Genomic DNA, 16,339 nt, shown 5'->3' on the forward strand with positions numbered 1-16,339 from the left:
AGCCCTGAAATGCGTCCTTCATTTCCCTGAATTTTAAGGCTGTGGCAGTGTAGACTTCGTGGCCCAACATATCCCAGAATGCATAGCGCGGCGGTGGGTGTGGATAATTTTGCCAAAAAAAAACGGCGGATGAGGGGCGGCCGAAGAGTAAACTTTAAGTAAGTACTGAATATTATGTCACTTATTTATGTGCAAATGTTTAATAACGACACCGGCTCACTCATTGGCGGCCGCTTATCGGGGCCTGGAGCCTGGGGCTCGCTCGGGCCACTTCGGAGGTGGGGTGCCCCCGGCCTCTCGGCCTGGGGCTCGGTCACTCAGGCGCAGCTGGCTGCCGGCGGAGCTCACGGGCGCGTCACTGCAACTCCCCCTGGCTTCTGCTCCGCGGCTGCTGGGTGAGCCCTCATCTGGGACTCTCCTCAGCTCTTTCCGGGACAGTGGCACGGCTGCCCCTCTGTTGGTCTTCCTTGGTCTCTTGTGTTCTGGGGGCCTCTGGATGTCTGGAGTTTTGATCTCCTCCACACCTGCTTCACGCCCTGGAGGACGGGGCTGTGGCCCCCCCACACCCTCTAGCAGATTATTACATGAAGGAACCTTTTAAAAAAACAAAAAACAAGCGCGTCCATGCTCACAGGTGTGAGCACACGGGTGATCACACCCACAAACTACACCCTTTTTGGCTCCTACCTCAAAGCACACTGTGTTCTGTTGATCTTATGTGCTGCACAATAATGTTTAACATTTAGTATTTACTGTCATATTCCCATATATCATTGTGATGCTGTTTATTCTATTACTCTTGTTCTCTTCTGCTTGCTTTCTTTTTTCTTTCTCAGCAGGTGATCCAGGTGATTGATATATGCATGTTTTTTCTCTGCCCGTTCTGTTGGTTTTTGTCTTTTGCCCTTCTCCCCGTCCCTCTTCTCAGCTGTTTCTCTTTCCCTCTTTCTTTCTCCCCTTCTTTCCCCCAGTCAAGTCTGTCCCGTATTCATTAAGTGAAAATAAAATAAACAATAAAAGGTGAATCAAATGGACCATTACGGCAAGGCTGGGATGGTCAGTTTGGTAAAGTAAATCCGTTGGGCATCTTTCTTTGCCTTTAGACAACAATTCTGATGGCAAAAGAGCCAAACGGGACAGGCCAAAAAAAAAAAAAAAAAAAAAAGTTTAATAACGAAGAACATTAAAACATTACTGTTGGCCACATGTCGGCAAAGTTATGTGACATTAGTGACGTTTATACTAACTTGGTTTTAAAGCCTTTACTTTAAAATATACGCCGTTCAATAGTTGAGCTTAATCTTTTTTTTTTTCCTTTTTTTTTGCCTGTCCCATTTGGTTCTTTAGCCGTCAGAATTGTTGTCTGAAGACCAACAAGGATACCCAATGGATTTATTTTGCCAAATGGATCATCGTGGCATTGCCGTATTGGTCCATTTGATCGAATTTGTTTTTATTATTTATTTTATTTTATTTTCAGTTGTTACAGACGGGACAGACATGAGTGAGGGATAGGAAAGGGAGAAAGAAAGAGGAAGGAAAAGAAAAACAGAAGGGGAGAGGGACAGTGAGAAAGGGGGGGGGGAAATAAAAAAATAAATAAAATCTCCTGGATCACCTGTTGAGAGAGAAAGAATAGAAAACAAGCAAAAAAAACCAAAGCAACATACTAAACACAACACCATCGCATTAATCTAGCTAAGTGTAAACAGCATTAAATACTAAATATTCAGTGTTGTTGTGCAGCACGCAGGACAGACAGCGCACAATGTGCTTTGAAGTAGCAGCCAAGAAAGGTGTAATTTAAGTCTACGAACAGTGAACACCCGTGTGCATACCTGTGTAGATCAGCGCGCTTGTATTCAAATGGTTTCCACATGTAATGGTCTGTGTTACGTGCCAAGAGATGTGGCTTTGCTTTTGTGTTCTGTTTATCTTTCAGGTGTCAAGCCTCCACCTATTGGCCAGTTCGAAGTTGATTGGCATGTGTCTATTGGCTGGTCTGGGCCCAGTTGGCCAATCACAAGCCGAGGATTACTACAAATGAGCAGCCCCTGGCCAGCTGGTGGCTGTGGTGGTTTTTGTTTTTGAGAAGTATTGGTCTCATCAGGAGGCTCTGAGGATTCAGGTGTGATGGACGGTTAACAGCCAGGAAATGGCAGTAATGCAACAGTTTTGGATGCAAGCTGCCGTTAAACTTGACTGAAGAAGAAGAAGCTGGTGGCTGCTGGCTTCTGCTTTGACAAACATTTGCGAACAGGCTTCTTTATATTGTGTGTGGTGGGAGGCTGGACAGGTAAGCTGGGGTACCCTATACACTGGTTGTAGGTTTTACTCTGTTAGTCACACTAGGTTATGCGGTTGATGCCACTCTTGTATGTTTTTACTGACCTTTTGTCGAGTAGCTAGGTAGGCCTTTTGTTTTGCATTTTTTCTTTCAGTTAGGCCCTGGAAGCTATCGACCTCTTTTTGTTTTATTAAGTTCTTTGATTTAGATCAACCGCCCAGTCCTCCTCCCCCACCTCTTTTCTGTTGTTAAGTTTGACTATCCAGGCAAGCAACCAATAAATCCTGCCTGATACTTAACTGTTCTGTGGTCTTCGTCCTTCATTGATTGTGGTTGTCCAGTGTTGCTGTCTCCTTCCTACCTTTGCCTCCACCATGGTGGGGGGGGGAACGACGTAACAGTCTGCAAGAGGATGTAGAGAGCCATAGCCCTGTCCCCCAGGGCATGAAGCAGGCATGGAGAAGATCCAGGCCCCAGAGTGCGAGAGTCCAAGGAGGACCTCCGGAGGGGCATCCGTGCCACCCTCATGGGAAGGGCTGAGGATCCCCAGACGAGGTGTCACCCAGTAACCACCGAGCAGAAGCTAGAGGGGGCTGCACCGGCGTGCCCGCCGGCTCTGCCGGCAGCCAGCTGTGCCAGAGTGAACCGAGCCAGAGGCCTGAGGGCCCCCCGCACCCCGGAGGAGGCCTGACCAAGCAACAGGCGCCAGGCCCCGCCAAGTAGCCACCAATGCACCGACCCCTGAGGGCATCAGTCACCGGCAGGGAGTGTGGTGAGGGGAGATGGGCCTGGAAGTTCCCAGAGAGGTGGAGTCTAAGACCCGACCTGACATATAGACACAGACAAACAGGCACATATAGACACAGACAAACAGGCACACACAGACACAAACATGCATTCCCACCCTCATGCACACATATACAAACACTCAGCACTCACCCTACGTAAGGATTGACATAAATGGACATGTACACAATATCACACTCCCCAAACATACTCTATACCCCAGGTCCAGGTACCCTCGCCCCCAGAGGGGGAAACAGAACCCAGACCCAAGAGATGTTACCCTTCCCCCCGGGGTGGAAGCAAGCAGACCGTCCCAGGCTCCGCAGCAGCAGGGAGGCCAATCAGTCAGCCAACATCTCCTCCCAGCCCCCCTGCCCCGATGGCTAGTAGAGAACGGGGGTGTGTGAAGACCCCATACTTCCCTCCTCCCGCTCATGTGTAGTGTTGCTGCGTGTTGTTCTAAAGTGCATTTAAAACAAGGGAGAGCTGAGCTTAATCTTACAGAGAATGATCAAAGCTCATGTAGAAAGAAACAAACAAATGAACAAAAGATTTTTTCCTTCATGTCTGTCAAACAAAGCTGTATGACACGTTTCCAGCTGTTAGTATCATGGTTGCTAGGCAACCTGGGCAGCGCAACGGAGGCTAGACCGTCCCATTTCACAAGCCTCGCACTTCCGGCCTTAGCGGTCTTTGAGTACGCGGCCCATTAGGACGGTTGAGGCTGCGTACTTTAAGGCTGCAGACCCTTTAGAAGTCCAGAAGTTTACTTTGTATCACTACTAAATCACAATGATTAACAGACAATTTGTTATCTTCTAATTCAAATTCTATAAATTCTGGACTTCTATAAATAAAATCTATGTTTGCATGTTAATAGATGTGAACTCATTAAAACATTTTTATGAGTTCTATTGATGGAGCACTTCCTGAAGACCTTATTCCAAACTATGTCCTTCAACATCAGCCAAGAGTATGACCTTTCCAGCTTCTTTCCCCTACAAATCTATAAGGTTGACATATTGGTCAAAGAACAAGGTTATGCTGAGCCTGTGGTAAATGGCCTTTTGTGTGTAGGTGACCCAGATCATCTTTCTGTTGCATCCAGTCCATCGTTGAATGATGTCGTGCCGTGAATGGTAAAGTTCATGTGTATGTACAGGTAGACCAACATTACAATATTATAATTTTCATAAATGTTAAAGTTCAAAGCGCAAAAATACTTCACATTAAAAACAGAAGAACCAAGAATATCAAACCACAACATCACTAATTCTGGTGTTTCATTGATTCATGCAGTACCAGTCAAAATCGATGAATATGTCCAAATGTGTGACTTTCTTCTTTTTGCCAGTCTGAATTAGGCATTGCTTTTCTCCTTCCTAACAAACAAACCAAAAAAAAACAAAAAAAAAAAAACTTTCTGTATCGAAGAGTTTCCAGTAGCAAATTGAACCTTTTTAAAAATTATTTGCCAAGATGTTTGGGGTTTTTAGCATTTGCATGCACATCATTCTGAAATTGTTCTATTTCTAGCTCTTTTTAATCCCAGGCATGTCACAGACTTGATAATTTGTTGCAACATGTTAGTCTTGTTTTTTCTTAATACCATGTGTATAAAACCTCTCAGCTATGAGGGAAAGCTCTGCTCTAGAGCTGTTATACACCCAAGTGTGCAGCCTTGCCAATCAGCAAGTTAAACTTTTCCTCCTTTGCTGATGGCATTTCCTTGTTTAGCCTGTGGCAATAACCCCATCTTAAGTTCAAGCGATCTGCTGTTACGTTTTTTTTTTTTTTTTAATTAAAACCCAGTTTAATCATTTTAGCAAGTGTGCTGTAACACCACAATAATGGTCAGACATAGCACCATCTTCCAATTAAAAATTCATAGAAATCTAAAAAAAAAATTAAAGTCTGTTTTTACATGTTTATCTAGAATTCAAAAGAACTCATTGAAACATTTGCTAAAAGAGAACTCAGTTGTGTTTTTATTGTTTTGGTCTTTAGCTATACATACATCTCAAAATGCCAATAGAGAGGAGCAGCGCAGTGACCACAGACAGCAATATGAACAGTACATCTAAAGAGTAAAACTAAACCACAGTAACTAATAGACATAGTATGTCATCTCCCAAATGGAAAATATTTTAGCTTTGTTTAGTTTTTATCTTTCTTTGTCTTCGGCAGCACAGAAATCTGAAAACAGCCACAATAGAGAGAAGCAGCACAGTGACCACAGACAGCAATATGAACAGTACATCTAAACAGTAGTAAGAGTACCAGGGCATCTTATAAGCTTCTGTACGCAGGTGACGAGCCCCTTTGTGGCGCATCACATATTCTACCCAGAAGACTGCCTTCTCCATGGGTGTTATTGGCTGATCTTTGTGCAAACGTGACAGTCTTTGAATGTTCTGCCTGTAGCTCTCTTGATGGATCACTTCCTTAAGACCTTGCTCAAAACTGTGGCCATTAAGATCAGCTAGCTTAATGATCTTTCCAGCTCCTCTCTCCTGCAGTCGTAGAAGGTTGTCATACTGGTCGAAGAACAAGGGTATGCCGAGCACAGGGACCCCATAGTAAATGGCCTCCTGGACACCATTAGTTCCTCCATGAGCTACAAAGACTTTGGTCTGTGGATGACCCAGAAGATCTTTCTGTGGCATCCAGTCGACTATTAGTATGTTGTTTCCCAGTGTAGAGGGTCGGTCTCCTTTATGCTTCCAGATCACCTGGTAAGAAAAAACAAAAAAAAAGATTTCCCCATTAGCCCTGAGACTTTACAAAACACTTAACAAAACTACACAGAATTAACTTAGATGCAAATTCAGACTAAAATCTTAATGTTAATGAGTTTTAAGTAACTTTTCCGGGAGTTACATGATGGGATCACTGAAGTGTCATTTGCTGTTCCTTTCGATGTTGAGGCTGCTTACAGTAGTTAAAACGTCAAGACATCAAAAGCAAGTATGTTTACAACCTAATGCAAAAACAATATACGTCAAAGGAACTCTATGGGAGGGACACCTTACCTAATTCAAGTTACAGAAAAGAACCTCTTGTTAGTGTTTATTCTATTTTTTTCTTTTGGAGCATTTCTATGCTAAGTGTGACTCTCTCTTTCTTTATTTGTACTAACAGTCTAACCAAGGTATCTGTCCTAAATCTTGCTTGTGTTATTTTTTTTTTTTTAAGTGTAACTCTAATATTATTTTATTGGTAACCTGTGCCAGCATTAAATACACTATCTTTTTTGTGTAGACTCTTACAGAATTTAGCCTTCCTGACTAATAACATACCACTCCATCCTCTCATAAATTTACATACACTTCTGGCTCCAAAATGCACCGCAATGCTAAACTGTGGTTTCTGAATGGCAATACACAAACAATGGAATCTTTCACAGTGTATCTATTGGCTGATATGGACAAATTAAAATACTATAGGTTAACAATCCAAAACGCAGTAGTGGAAATATGAATCTTTGACTTTTTGTTACCTTCTGGGGCATCTTGGCAAAGACACCGGCGACTTCCTCTGTAACCTCTTTGGGCAAAGCATCGACATGAGTTCCCAGACTCATGATGATCACTCCATGTTGCCCGGCACTCTGAACAAACTCCTCCAGCTCTGCTGGCAGAGGCTGAGCTGGTTTGCACTGAAATCCTCCTATATAGACAACATTTGGCATAGTGGGGCGAGGGAACTCGAACACAAAATCTGACCTGAACAGCCAAATGTCTGCTCCCTGTAGTAGTGAGATGACGTCACATCCACCCTCAATATACTTATCACATATGTCATTATATACTGGGTCCACCACAAATTTCTGCTGGAACAGTATAATGCTATAGAAAAGAATATTCTTGAGCCTCTGGATGAAATTCATTTTGTCTGTTAAGCCGGATCCTGGCACTGGGATATAGGAGAGTGGTGAGGGAGCTAACACAAAGTGGCCTTCTCCACTGGTGATCCAGCGTACGTTGAGCACTAAGGGGAGCTTGAGATATTTGGCTAGAATAAGCCCTGGGGCTAAAGCTGGATCAGTTAGAACCAGATCATACTGGGAATCTCTTAATCTTTTGATCATATTTTGATCATCAAAAATATTTTTCAAAGCATCATACCAAAGTGAATGTGCAAAAGAAATTAAAGAAAAAAAAATCCTGGTGAGTGTGAAGGCAGTCATCAATGATGCCCCCTCTCTTTCCACCTAAGAAAAGTGAAAAAAGAATTTTTTTTTATAAATAACAGAGTATTTATATTCAGACTCATCACATACACTATTCACATACCTCCACCTGCTCCTGTAGACACCCACCAAAAAAATGCTCAAAATCTACAGCCGTTTCAACTGTAATGGATGTGTATAGATCAGACTTTTCAGAGATGTACCAGCTGGTAGACGGCCTGATCACAGTGAAGTTGTGTCCCCTAGCATGAAGTTCTTCAAGCAAGATTTTCATATTGATCCAGTGGCTGCCATCTAAAGGAAACACTAGAATGTTTCCTCCATCGCAGTGTGGTGTAAATGAAATGAGGAATAAACTGAGGAAAGAAAGCATCCCAAAGACATGATGGGATGTCATGGCTCCTATAATATCAGAGAGAAATAATCACCTCAGTGATCTCATAAATTATATCAAGTATCCACAATGTAAAGAAAAATTTTATTTGCTCTTCAGCCAAATATGTAGAGCTATACATCACTTGCAAGCACTGGAATATTTACATGATCCTTTTAACCAAATAGACACCAAAATTAAAGGACAGTGTTTTAGGAAATTCCTTACCTTGGGTTGAGAGATCCAACTACTGTCTAGCCTGCCCACAGAAAGACTGTTCTTGAAATCTAGTCCAGTTTGCCTAACTCTCTGAATCTGAAGTTCAAACTCCAGATTCAGAGGTTCTTTCACTTGTAAATGAGTTACATGCATCACAAATAATTTTACAATTTTTCTAATTTTTTCATAATTTTATGACTTCATGTTATTTGTCACGTTTTTATTTGTTTCCTAATTAAATTCATTCTTTTCCTGTTTTATTTTGTAATCATCTTCTCCCTAATTGACTTCCTTTTGGGTTTTTTCTTTTTTTTTTGTTCAATCATCCAATTAGTTATTATAGTTATTTTACAGAGATCAGTTAAGTTAATAATAAAATGTATCTTTCAGCTCAATGTAACATACATGTTTTATAACCCTTGATTTTGGTTCATGTGTAAACAGGCGCCTTCAGTGTTGGTAGGTGTAAATATTATTGACCTCCTGCCCACTTTCCCCTTTTCAGAAGAGTTCAGAGAGTAGACCACAGGAATTGTACATTGACCGCGGATTCACTGACTTGCACATTAATGAGTGTGTGAGAGAAAAAATACGGCATTTGGTTGTTTTTTCTCAATTTCAGCACAAGTGTTATCTTTAATTTAGCATGTTAAAGGCAGTATCTGGTCAACCATTTCGTACTTGTTTTCTATGCCAACAGCAATGGTCATTTATATAAAAGAGTTATAAGATTTTAGATATTTCTGATCTCTTTCATCATTATAGTGTCAACATAGCTCTGACCAGAGGTCACATAATAAAAAGCTAATGATAATGTTAGCCACACTAGTTGCACTGTGTAGTAACAGTAAACATTTTCCTGTTCTGATATTTTTAAAGAAAATCCCCATTATATTTCTCAGTTTTAATATGTGATATCCTGTGGTCTTATCAATAAATACGGGGTTTGAATAAATAACTTCCAGGTTATTTATTATCTACAAGTGTTGCAAAATTCCTTTTTAAGTTGTATTTCTTGTGTTTTCCTTATTCTAGTTATTGTTCTCATTTTCTTTCTTTCTCTTTTCCCCTGTTATCTCCCTGAGTTGCTCTGTTTTTGGATTTCTGTGTCAAACACAGTTTACTAGGTGCAGGATCTAGCTTGTGCTACTGAAGAGGAGGTGGCAGGAAGGGAGTGGCGTTTTTTTAAGTGGAAACTAATTTCAAATTCAGCATTTCTTTCAGTTCAATAAACATCAGTAAACACACAGTTTTGGCAGTTTGTCGTACATTTTGGTGATCAGAGAGGGGTAATCCAATTGCTATTGCAAAAAAGTAATTAGATTACTGTTACTTTCCCGTAAGCACACTGTGTTACTGCGTTACTAAACCCTTATTTTGTTTGTGAGAGTGTTTCATGGCAATGACGTACAAGCGTAGGACATCCTTGGCAGCAACAGACGTGTGCAGATCAACAATGGATAATATGAAATGAGGGAGAGAGTACGACCATGCAGCATTTAAAGCTTGGAAGTACTTACATTACTTTGAGTTTGATTCCGTAAAAAGTGACAAAAATATTAGCATCTGCTGTACACTCTGCGTGGGAAGAAAACTTATTTCTACAGCGGAAAATTAAACTTCAAATCTGAGCAAGCACCTAGCACGCTGCCACGGGAATTTGAAATTCACAGAGAAACTCCTGGATCCCCCCCACTGACATGACCGCTGCAAAACCAGGCGAACCTCCACCTGCCCCACTCCTGCTTTAAAGGTGAAAACAGATTTAAGAGCGACAGGACTAAATGCTGCTAAATCTTGGGATTTAAAAAAAAAAAATGCTGTGTTTTACTTGCACCTGTCAGCCGGTGATCAGCTGATCACGGGGCCGGGTTTAAAAGAGACGCCACCCACCTGTTCGCCGCTCAGACATCGTTCTCTTCATGTCAGGAGCTCCGAAACTTTGCCGACGTCAGTCTCTGTCTGATTCAGCAACCGTGAGTGTTTTTCCCTTCGATCCTTTTTCTCATCCCGGCTCCGCTCGCTCTCCGTCTGTAACGCTAGTGTAACCGACCCAGAGTTTGGGCCGGTAAAACAGATTAAATGTTCCTGCAAAACAGGGAAATGATGAGACAGAGACGACTGGTGAAGTTTCTCTTTGCCTCGCTTCTGCCATATTTATTTATATAATCACATGTATTTTTAATTTGCAGCATCACCATTCTCTATATACAACAGAAATAACAATAAAACCGTCTGTGTGTTCAAGCTGCAATACCACGATCTTTACATGGGAAACAAGAATACTTCACGTGTAGTGACCTTCAAATCATTTACTCGGTTATTCTCTCTGAATGACAATTCAAAACAATATGAAATGCATGTTCAAATACATTTTACCTCTCTTTAACTCTTAACCCAAATACCTATTGAAGGAAACGGTTTCCAGGGCCTAATCCGTGGATCGACTTCCTTCGAGGCGTGGACGTCTATCAGCAGAGAATGTACCTTCACCTATCAGCAGAGAATGTCCCTTAGTCTGTAACACAGTCAAATATATTCTCAAGTAATATTCAAGCATGCCATTCAGCGTGTTAGTACGAGCTCGGGAGCAGCTTGGGAGAACAAGAAAACAGAGACTGCTTCAGATTGTCTTCCCAAATTGACTCAACTTTATTCACAAGTATAACAGTTTATATAGAGGGTAAAATTCATGAGACAGCAGATTATCAGTTTAAACCAGTACAGACCAAGATAAGGCAGCGTCTTCCTGCCCATGGGTGAAGAAGCATCCTTTGTGTAGTTTATCAGTTCAGCTACAATTGTGATTATCTCAGCGACATATTTTCAAGGCACAAAACAAAGAGTTCTTTCATTAGTGAAATCTGAAACAAACCATTTGGCCTTCAACAGGCGTCTAAAAGATTAAGAAACTAATGTAGCTGAGGGAGTGATCTCTGTGGTATTTCAACCTTGTACCAGCCTGTGATTCTCACACATCAATTCTTGGGTCAAAGAGAAAAATAACTAAAACAAAGGGGCCTTATTGAATGACAGAGTTTTCCTGTATAATGTCACTATAAAACAATATCCAGTAAATGCTACCATGGTACTAAAATACCTAACATCTATGCCAACAGCAATGGTCATTTATATAAAAGAGTTATAAGATTTTAGATATTTCTGATCTCTTTCATCATTATAGTGTCAACATAGCTCTGACCAGAGGTCACATAATAAAAAGCTAATGATAATGTTAGCCACACTAGTTGCACTGTGTAGTAACAGTAAACATTTTCCTGTTCTGATATTTTTAAAGAAAATCCCCATTATATTTCTCAGTTTTAATATGTGATATCCTGTGGTCTTATCAATAAATACGGGGTTTGAATAAATAACTTCCAGGTTATTTATTATCTACAAGTGTTGCAAAATTCCTTTTTAAGTTGTATTTCTTGTGTTTTCCTTATTCTAGTTATTGTTCTCATTTTCTTTCTTTCTCTTTTCCCCTGTTATCTGCCTGAGTTGCTCTGTTTTTGGATTTCTGTGTCAAACACAGTTTACTAGGTGCAGGATCTAGCTTGTGCTACTGAAGAGGAGGTGGCAGGAAGGGAGTGGCGTTTTTTTAAGTGGAAGCTAATTTCAAATTCAGCATTTCTTTCAGTTCAATAAACATCAGTAAACACACAGTTTTGGCAGTTTGTCGTACATTTTGGTGATCAGAGAGGGGTAATCCAATTGCTATTGCAAAAAAGTAATTAGATTACTGCTACTTTCCCGTAAGCACACTGTGTTACTGCGTTACTAAACCCTTATTTTGTTTGTGAGAGTGTTTCATGGCAATGACGTACAAGCGTAGGACATCCTTGGCAGCAACAGACGTGTGCAGATCAACAATGGATAATATGAAATGAGGGAGAGAGTACGACCATGCAGCATTTAAAGCTTGGAAGTACTTACATTACTTTGAGTTTGACTCCGTAAAAAGTGACAAAAATATTAGCATCTGCTGTACACTCTGCGTGGGAAGAAAACTTATTTCTACAGCGGAAAATTAAACTTCAAATCTGAGCAAGCACCTAGCACGCTGCCACGGGAATTTGAAATTCGCAGAGAAACTCCTGGATCCCCCCCACTGACATGACCGCTGCAAAACCAGGCGAACCTCCACCTGCCCCACTCCTGCTTTAAAGGTGAAAACAGATTTAAGAGCGACAGGACTAAATGCTGCTAAATCTTGGGATTTAAAAAAAAAAATGCTGTGTTTTACTTGCACCTGTCAGCCGGTGATCAGCTGATCACGGGGCCGGGTTTAAAAGAGACGCCACCCACCTGTTCGCCGCTCAGACATCGTTCTCTTCATGTCAGGAGCTCCGAAACTTTGCCGACGTCAGTCTCTGTCTGATTCAGCAACCGTGAGTGTTTTTCCCTTCAATCCTTTTTCTCATCCCGGCTCCGCTCGCTCTCCGTCTGTAACGCCAGTTCCGAAGCCACGCTTCATGCACTGATCGTTACTAGAATAACTGCGTGTCTGTTCCCACCCACCGCTAGCCTTCGCCGCGTTTGGGTCTAGCCAGCACGCCACATGGGCACGCCGAACTACTGTGTGTAATTCGCCCGATCGTGACAGGATGTGTGAGCCGCATATAGACCCAGCGGAATTCGAACGGCTGAAAGCCGAAGTACTATATCTTTGCAGTGTGGTAGATCACATGAGCACAAAAATGGAGTCCCTCACCAAAACTGTCCTCCAACTTTCCACTTCCGTCACCTCGCTGCAACGTCAGCCAGCGCCGGTGAGCGCGGAGCCCCGGATCGGACTACCAGATAAGTGGAACGGAGTTGATGGCCGGCCTGATGGTTTGCTCGCCACTTTAGACATGCCACCGCCCGTGCAAAAGTTGCACTGTTAACCTCTCTCTTGTCTGGCCAGGCTCAGGAATGGGCCGCGGCTCTCTACAACAATAAATCTGCAGCTTGCAATGACTATGCCCTGTTTGTGGAGGAATTAAAAAAGACGTTTGTTCCCCCGAGCAGCGAAGTGGAAGTGGAGTCATAGCTGCTTCATTTACGCCAGGGCAGTCGACCCGTCTGTCACTTTGCCTCCCAATTCCGTACCCTGGCCGCTAAGCTAAAGTGGGGAGATGCTTCTCTGCACTCTATTTTCTGGAGGGACTGGCTGATTACATCCGAGATGAGATGACCGGCCGTGAGGCCCCAAAAACTCTGGATGAGGCCGTGGACCTCGCCCTGAAGATCGACCAACGAGTGATGTCGCGGCCTCGCCACACCCCTCGGGCCTTCAAACCCTTCCAGCCTCAGAGGGCCACGTCTTCGCAGCCTCCTCCCCCCTCTGACGGAGCCGCTGCTAGCCCAAGCAGTACATCCAGGGAGGAGCCCATGCAGCTGGGTAGACTCTCCAAAGAGGAGAGAGAGAGACGCTGGCGTGAGGGTCTCTGCGCCTACTGTAGATCAGCTCGACACCGTCGTCCCCAGTGCCCGCTACGTCCGTGAAACGACGACGCCAGGTAGACTGCGGGGGAGTCCCACCTGGCCCTTCCCACTCCTCTGACCCCTCTCGTTTTCTGTTACCAGTAATATTTCACCTGAAACACCAACAGTTCTCATCTGAAGCCCTCCTGGACACCGGAGCCGCCGAGAACTTCATCGACCAAAAACTAGCCTCTCGACTTCGCATTCCGTTAACTTCCGTCGATCGATTTCTCCCGGTGACCTCAGTAGATGGGCGACCCCTCCAACCCTACCCGATCCAGTTCCAGACCCAGCCGGTTCACATGTCTATTGGGGATCATCAGGAGGAGATCCGGTTTCTAGTAGTCTCGGCCACTTCCTCTTCTCTCATCCTTGGATTCCCCTGGTTCCGTCAACATGACCCCCACATCTCCTGGTCTTCCTGCCAGATCCTGGATTGGGGTCCCCAGTGTCCACGCCGCTGCCTTCTCTCTCGGACCAAAAAGAACTCAAAGTCAGAAGAGGCTTCACCCCCGGAGCCCATTGATCTGGATAAGATCCCTCCGGCTTACCACGACCTATCTGAGGTCTTCAGTAAGAGGCGAGCCTCTACTCTACCTCCTCATCGCTCCTACGACATGGCCATTGAGCTCCTCCCGGGAGCGGTCCCTCCTCGTGGTCGCCTGTTCTCTCTGTCACCAGCAGAGGACAAAGCCATGGAGGAGTACGTTGCTGAGGCTCTCCAACAGGGCTTTATTCACCCTTCTACCTCCCCTGCAGCTGCGGGATTCTTCTTTGACAAGAAGAAAGATGGCGGGCTCTGCTCCTGTATAGATTATCGGGGCTTGAATAAAGTCACCGTCAAGAACCGCCATCCTCTTCCTCTGCTATCCACCGCACTCGATTCCCTCTCCCAGGCCTGCATCTTCACCAAACTGGACCTACGCAGCGCCTACAATTTGGTGCGAATTAGGGAAGGGGATGAATGGAAGACAGCCTTCATCACCCCTAAGGGGCACTGGGAGTACCTGGTGATGCCCTTCGACCTCTGCAACAGCCCTGCTGTCTTCCAACATCTGATCAACGATGTCTTGCGGGATATGCTAGGCCGGTGGGTGTTTGCTTATCTAGATGACATCTTGATCTACTCCCGCACCGAAGTGGACCATATTCGCCATGTGCGGGCCGTGCTGAGCAGGCTGCTCGAGTAACAACTGTTCTGCAAACTGGAAAAGTGTGCTTTCCATCAGCGGTCCACCACCTTCCTAGGCTTCACCATCTCCTCCAATGGCCTGACCATGGACCCGCAAAAGGTCCAAGCCGTGACCCAGTGGCCTCAGCCACAGAGCTTCCTGGGCTTTGCCAGTTTCTATCGGCGCTTTATCCGCAATTTCAGCACCGTTGTCGCCCCACTGACATCCCTCACCAAACCAGCTAACCTGCCTAAGCCCTTCTGCCTCTCCCCAGGTGCGAAACAGGCATTCCGAGACCTTATCCACCGGTTCACTACGGCCCCCGTCCTACGCCACCCTGATCCTGCCAGAGATTTTGTGGTGGAGGTGGATGCCTCCGATGTTGGCGCTGGCGCCGTCCTTTCTCAACACGGCCCGGATGGAAAACTTCACCCATGCTGCTATTTCTCAAGGAAATTTTCTCCCACGCAGCAACGGTACGGTGTCGGAGACCGAGAACTCCTGGCCATCAAGTGGGCCTTAGAAGAGTGGCGGCATTGGCTCCTGGGAGCGAAAGACCCTTTTCTGATCTGGACTGATCATCAGAACCTGATCCATATTCGGACTGCCAAGCAGCTCAACCCAAGGCAGGCCTGTTGGGCCTTATTCTTTGAGCCTTACAATTTCCACCTCTCCTACCGCCCTGGTTCCAAGAACGCTAAGGCAGACGCTCTCTCCAGACAGTTCGCCCAGGACGGCCTCACGTCAGACCCTGGACCTATCCTACCTTCTCATTGCTTCGCTGCCCCCCTTCGGTGGCCCTTGGAGGACTCTATCCGGGATGCCCTGACCGCCGAACCACCTCCGCCTGACACCCCTGCTGGGAGGCTCTATGTACCATCCCGGTGCCGTCAGGAAGCCTTGCTCTGGGCTCATTCCTCCCCGCTCTCTGGTCACCTGGGGCCCGACAGGACCCTCCAACTCCTCCGTCGTGCCTTCTGGTGGCCCTCCATGACTCGGGACATCCGTGAATTCGTTTCCGCCTGTGACACCTGTGCTCGGGCCAAGTCCTCCACTCAGCCACCCGCTGGCAACCTTCGCCCTCTCCCTGTGCCGGGACGTCCCTGGTCCCATGTCGGCCTCGACTTTGTTACCGGCCTCCCATCCGTGGACGGTCTTGACACCATCCTCACCTTTGTAGACCGGTTTTCTAAGGCGGTGCACCTGGTCGCTCTGGCCAGCCTCCCTTCCGCCAAACGGACGGCCGAGCTCCTCCTGGACCATGTTGTCCGGCTTCACGGGTTCCCCAAGGACATAGTCTCCGATCGGGGACCCCAGTTCACCGCCAGGTTCTGGAAAGCCTTTTGCCGCCTGATTGGAGCGTCTCCCAGCCTCTCGTCCGGCTATCACCCTCAGACCAATGAGCAGGTTGAACGGACCAATCAACAGTTGGGGCGTTTCTTGAGGTGCTTCGTCTCCGCCCAACCGTCGCTTTGGCCTCGTTACCTGTTGTGGGCTGAGCTGTCTCATAACCTTCACGTCTCTTCTGCCACCGGTCTCTCGCCCTTTGAAGTCTGTCATGGTTTTCATCCTCCTATCTATAGCCATCAGGAGGCAGAGGTCGACGTGCCTGCTGCTGAACGGATGGTCCGCCGCTGTCGTCAGGCCTGGATCAGGGCGCGGGCTGCCATTTCCCGAGCCAACGCTCTGTACACCCGGCAGCATCGTCGCCGCCACCGCCCGGGTCATCCATTCCAGCCAGGGGATCGCGTCTGGCTCTCCACGAGGCACCTTCGGCTCCGCACCGAGTCCAAGAAACTCACTCCCAGGTTCGTTGGCCCGTACAAGATCACTGCCCG

General features: G+C 45.4%; 1 protein-coding gene across 1 annotated transcript; it reads right to left on the bottom strand.

Annotated features, from left to right (window-relative positions):
* Positions 1 to 5,054: 5,054 nt before the first annotated feature.
* Positions 5,055 to 9,208, bottom strand: LOC113031156 (UDP-glucuronosyltransferase 2C1-like). Its single transcript, XM_026183092.1, has 3 exons — positions 7,369 to 9,208; positions 6,573 to 7,286; positions 5,055 to 5,805 (listed from the first exon to the last, which is right to left on the bottom strand). The coding sequence occupies exons 1-3, from the start codon at positions 7,660 to 7,662 to the stop codon at positions 5,221 to 5,223; spliced, it is 1,593 nt and encodes a 530-aa protein (XP_026038877.1). The 5' UTR covers positions 7,663 to 9,208; the 3' UTR covers positions 5,055 to 5,220.
* Positions 9,209 to 16,339: the final 7,131 nt, after the last annotated feature.

Source organism: Astatotilapia calliptera, chromosome 10 (assembly GCF_900246225.1).
Source record: "Astatotilapia calliptera chromosome 10, fAstCal1.2, whole genome shotgun sequence".
Classification (NCBI taxonomy): domain Eukaryota; kingdom Metazoa; phylum Chordata; class Actinopteri; order Cichliformes; family Cichlidae; genus Astatotilapia; species Astatotilapia calliptera.

Coding starts and splice junctions, on each gene's coding strand:
- LOC113031156 (XM_026183092.1), bottom strand. CDS start 7,662: ATGACATCCCATCATGTCTTTGGGATGCTTTCTTTCCTCAGTTTATTC. Junction 7,287..7,368: donor GTCTACAGGAGCAGGTGGAG/GTATGTGAATAG, acceptor CACTTTTCTTAG/GTGGAAAGAGAGGGGGCATC. Junction 5,806..6,572: donor TTGCCAAGATGCCCCAGAAG/GTAACAAAAAGT, acceptor TTTTCTTACCAG/GTGATCTGGAAGCATAAAGG.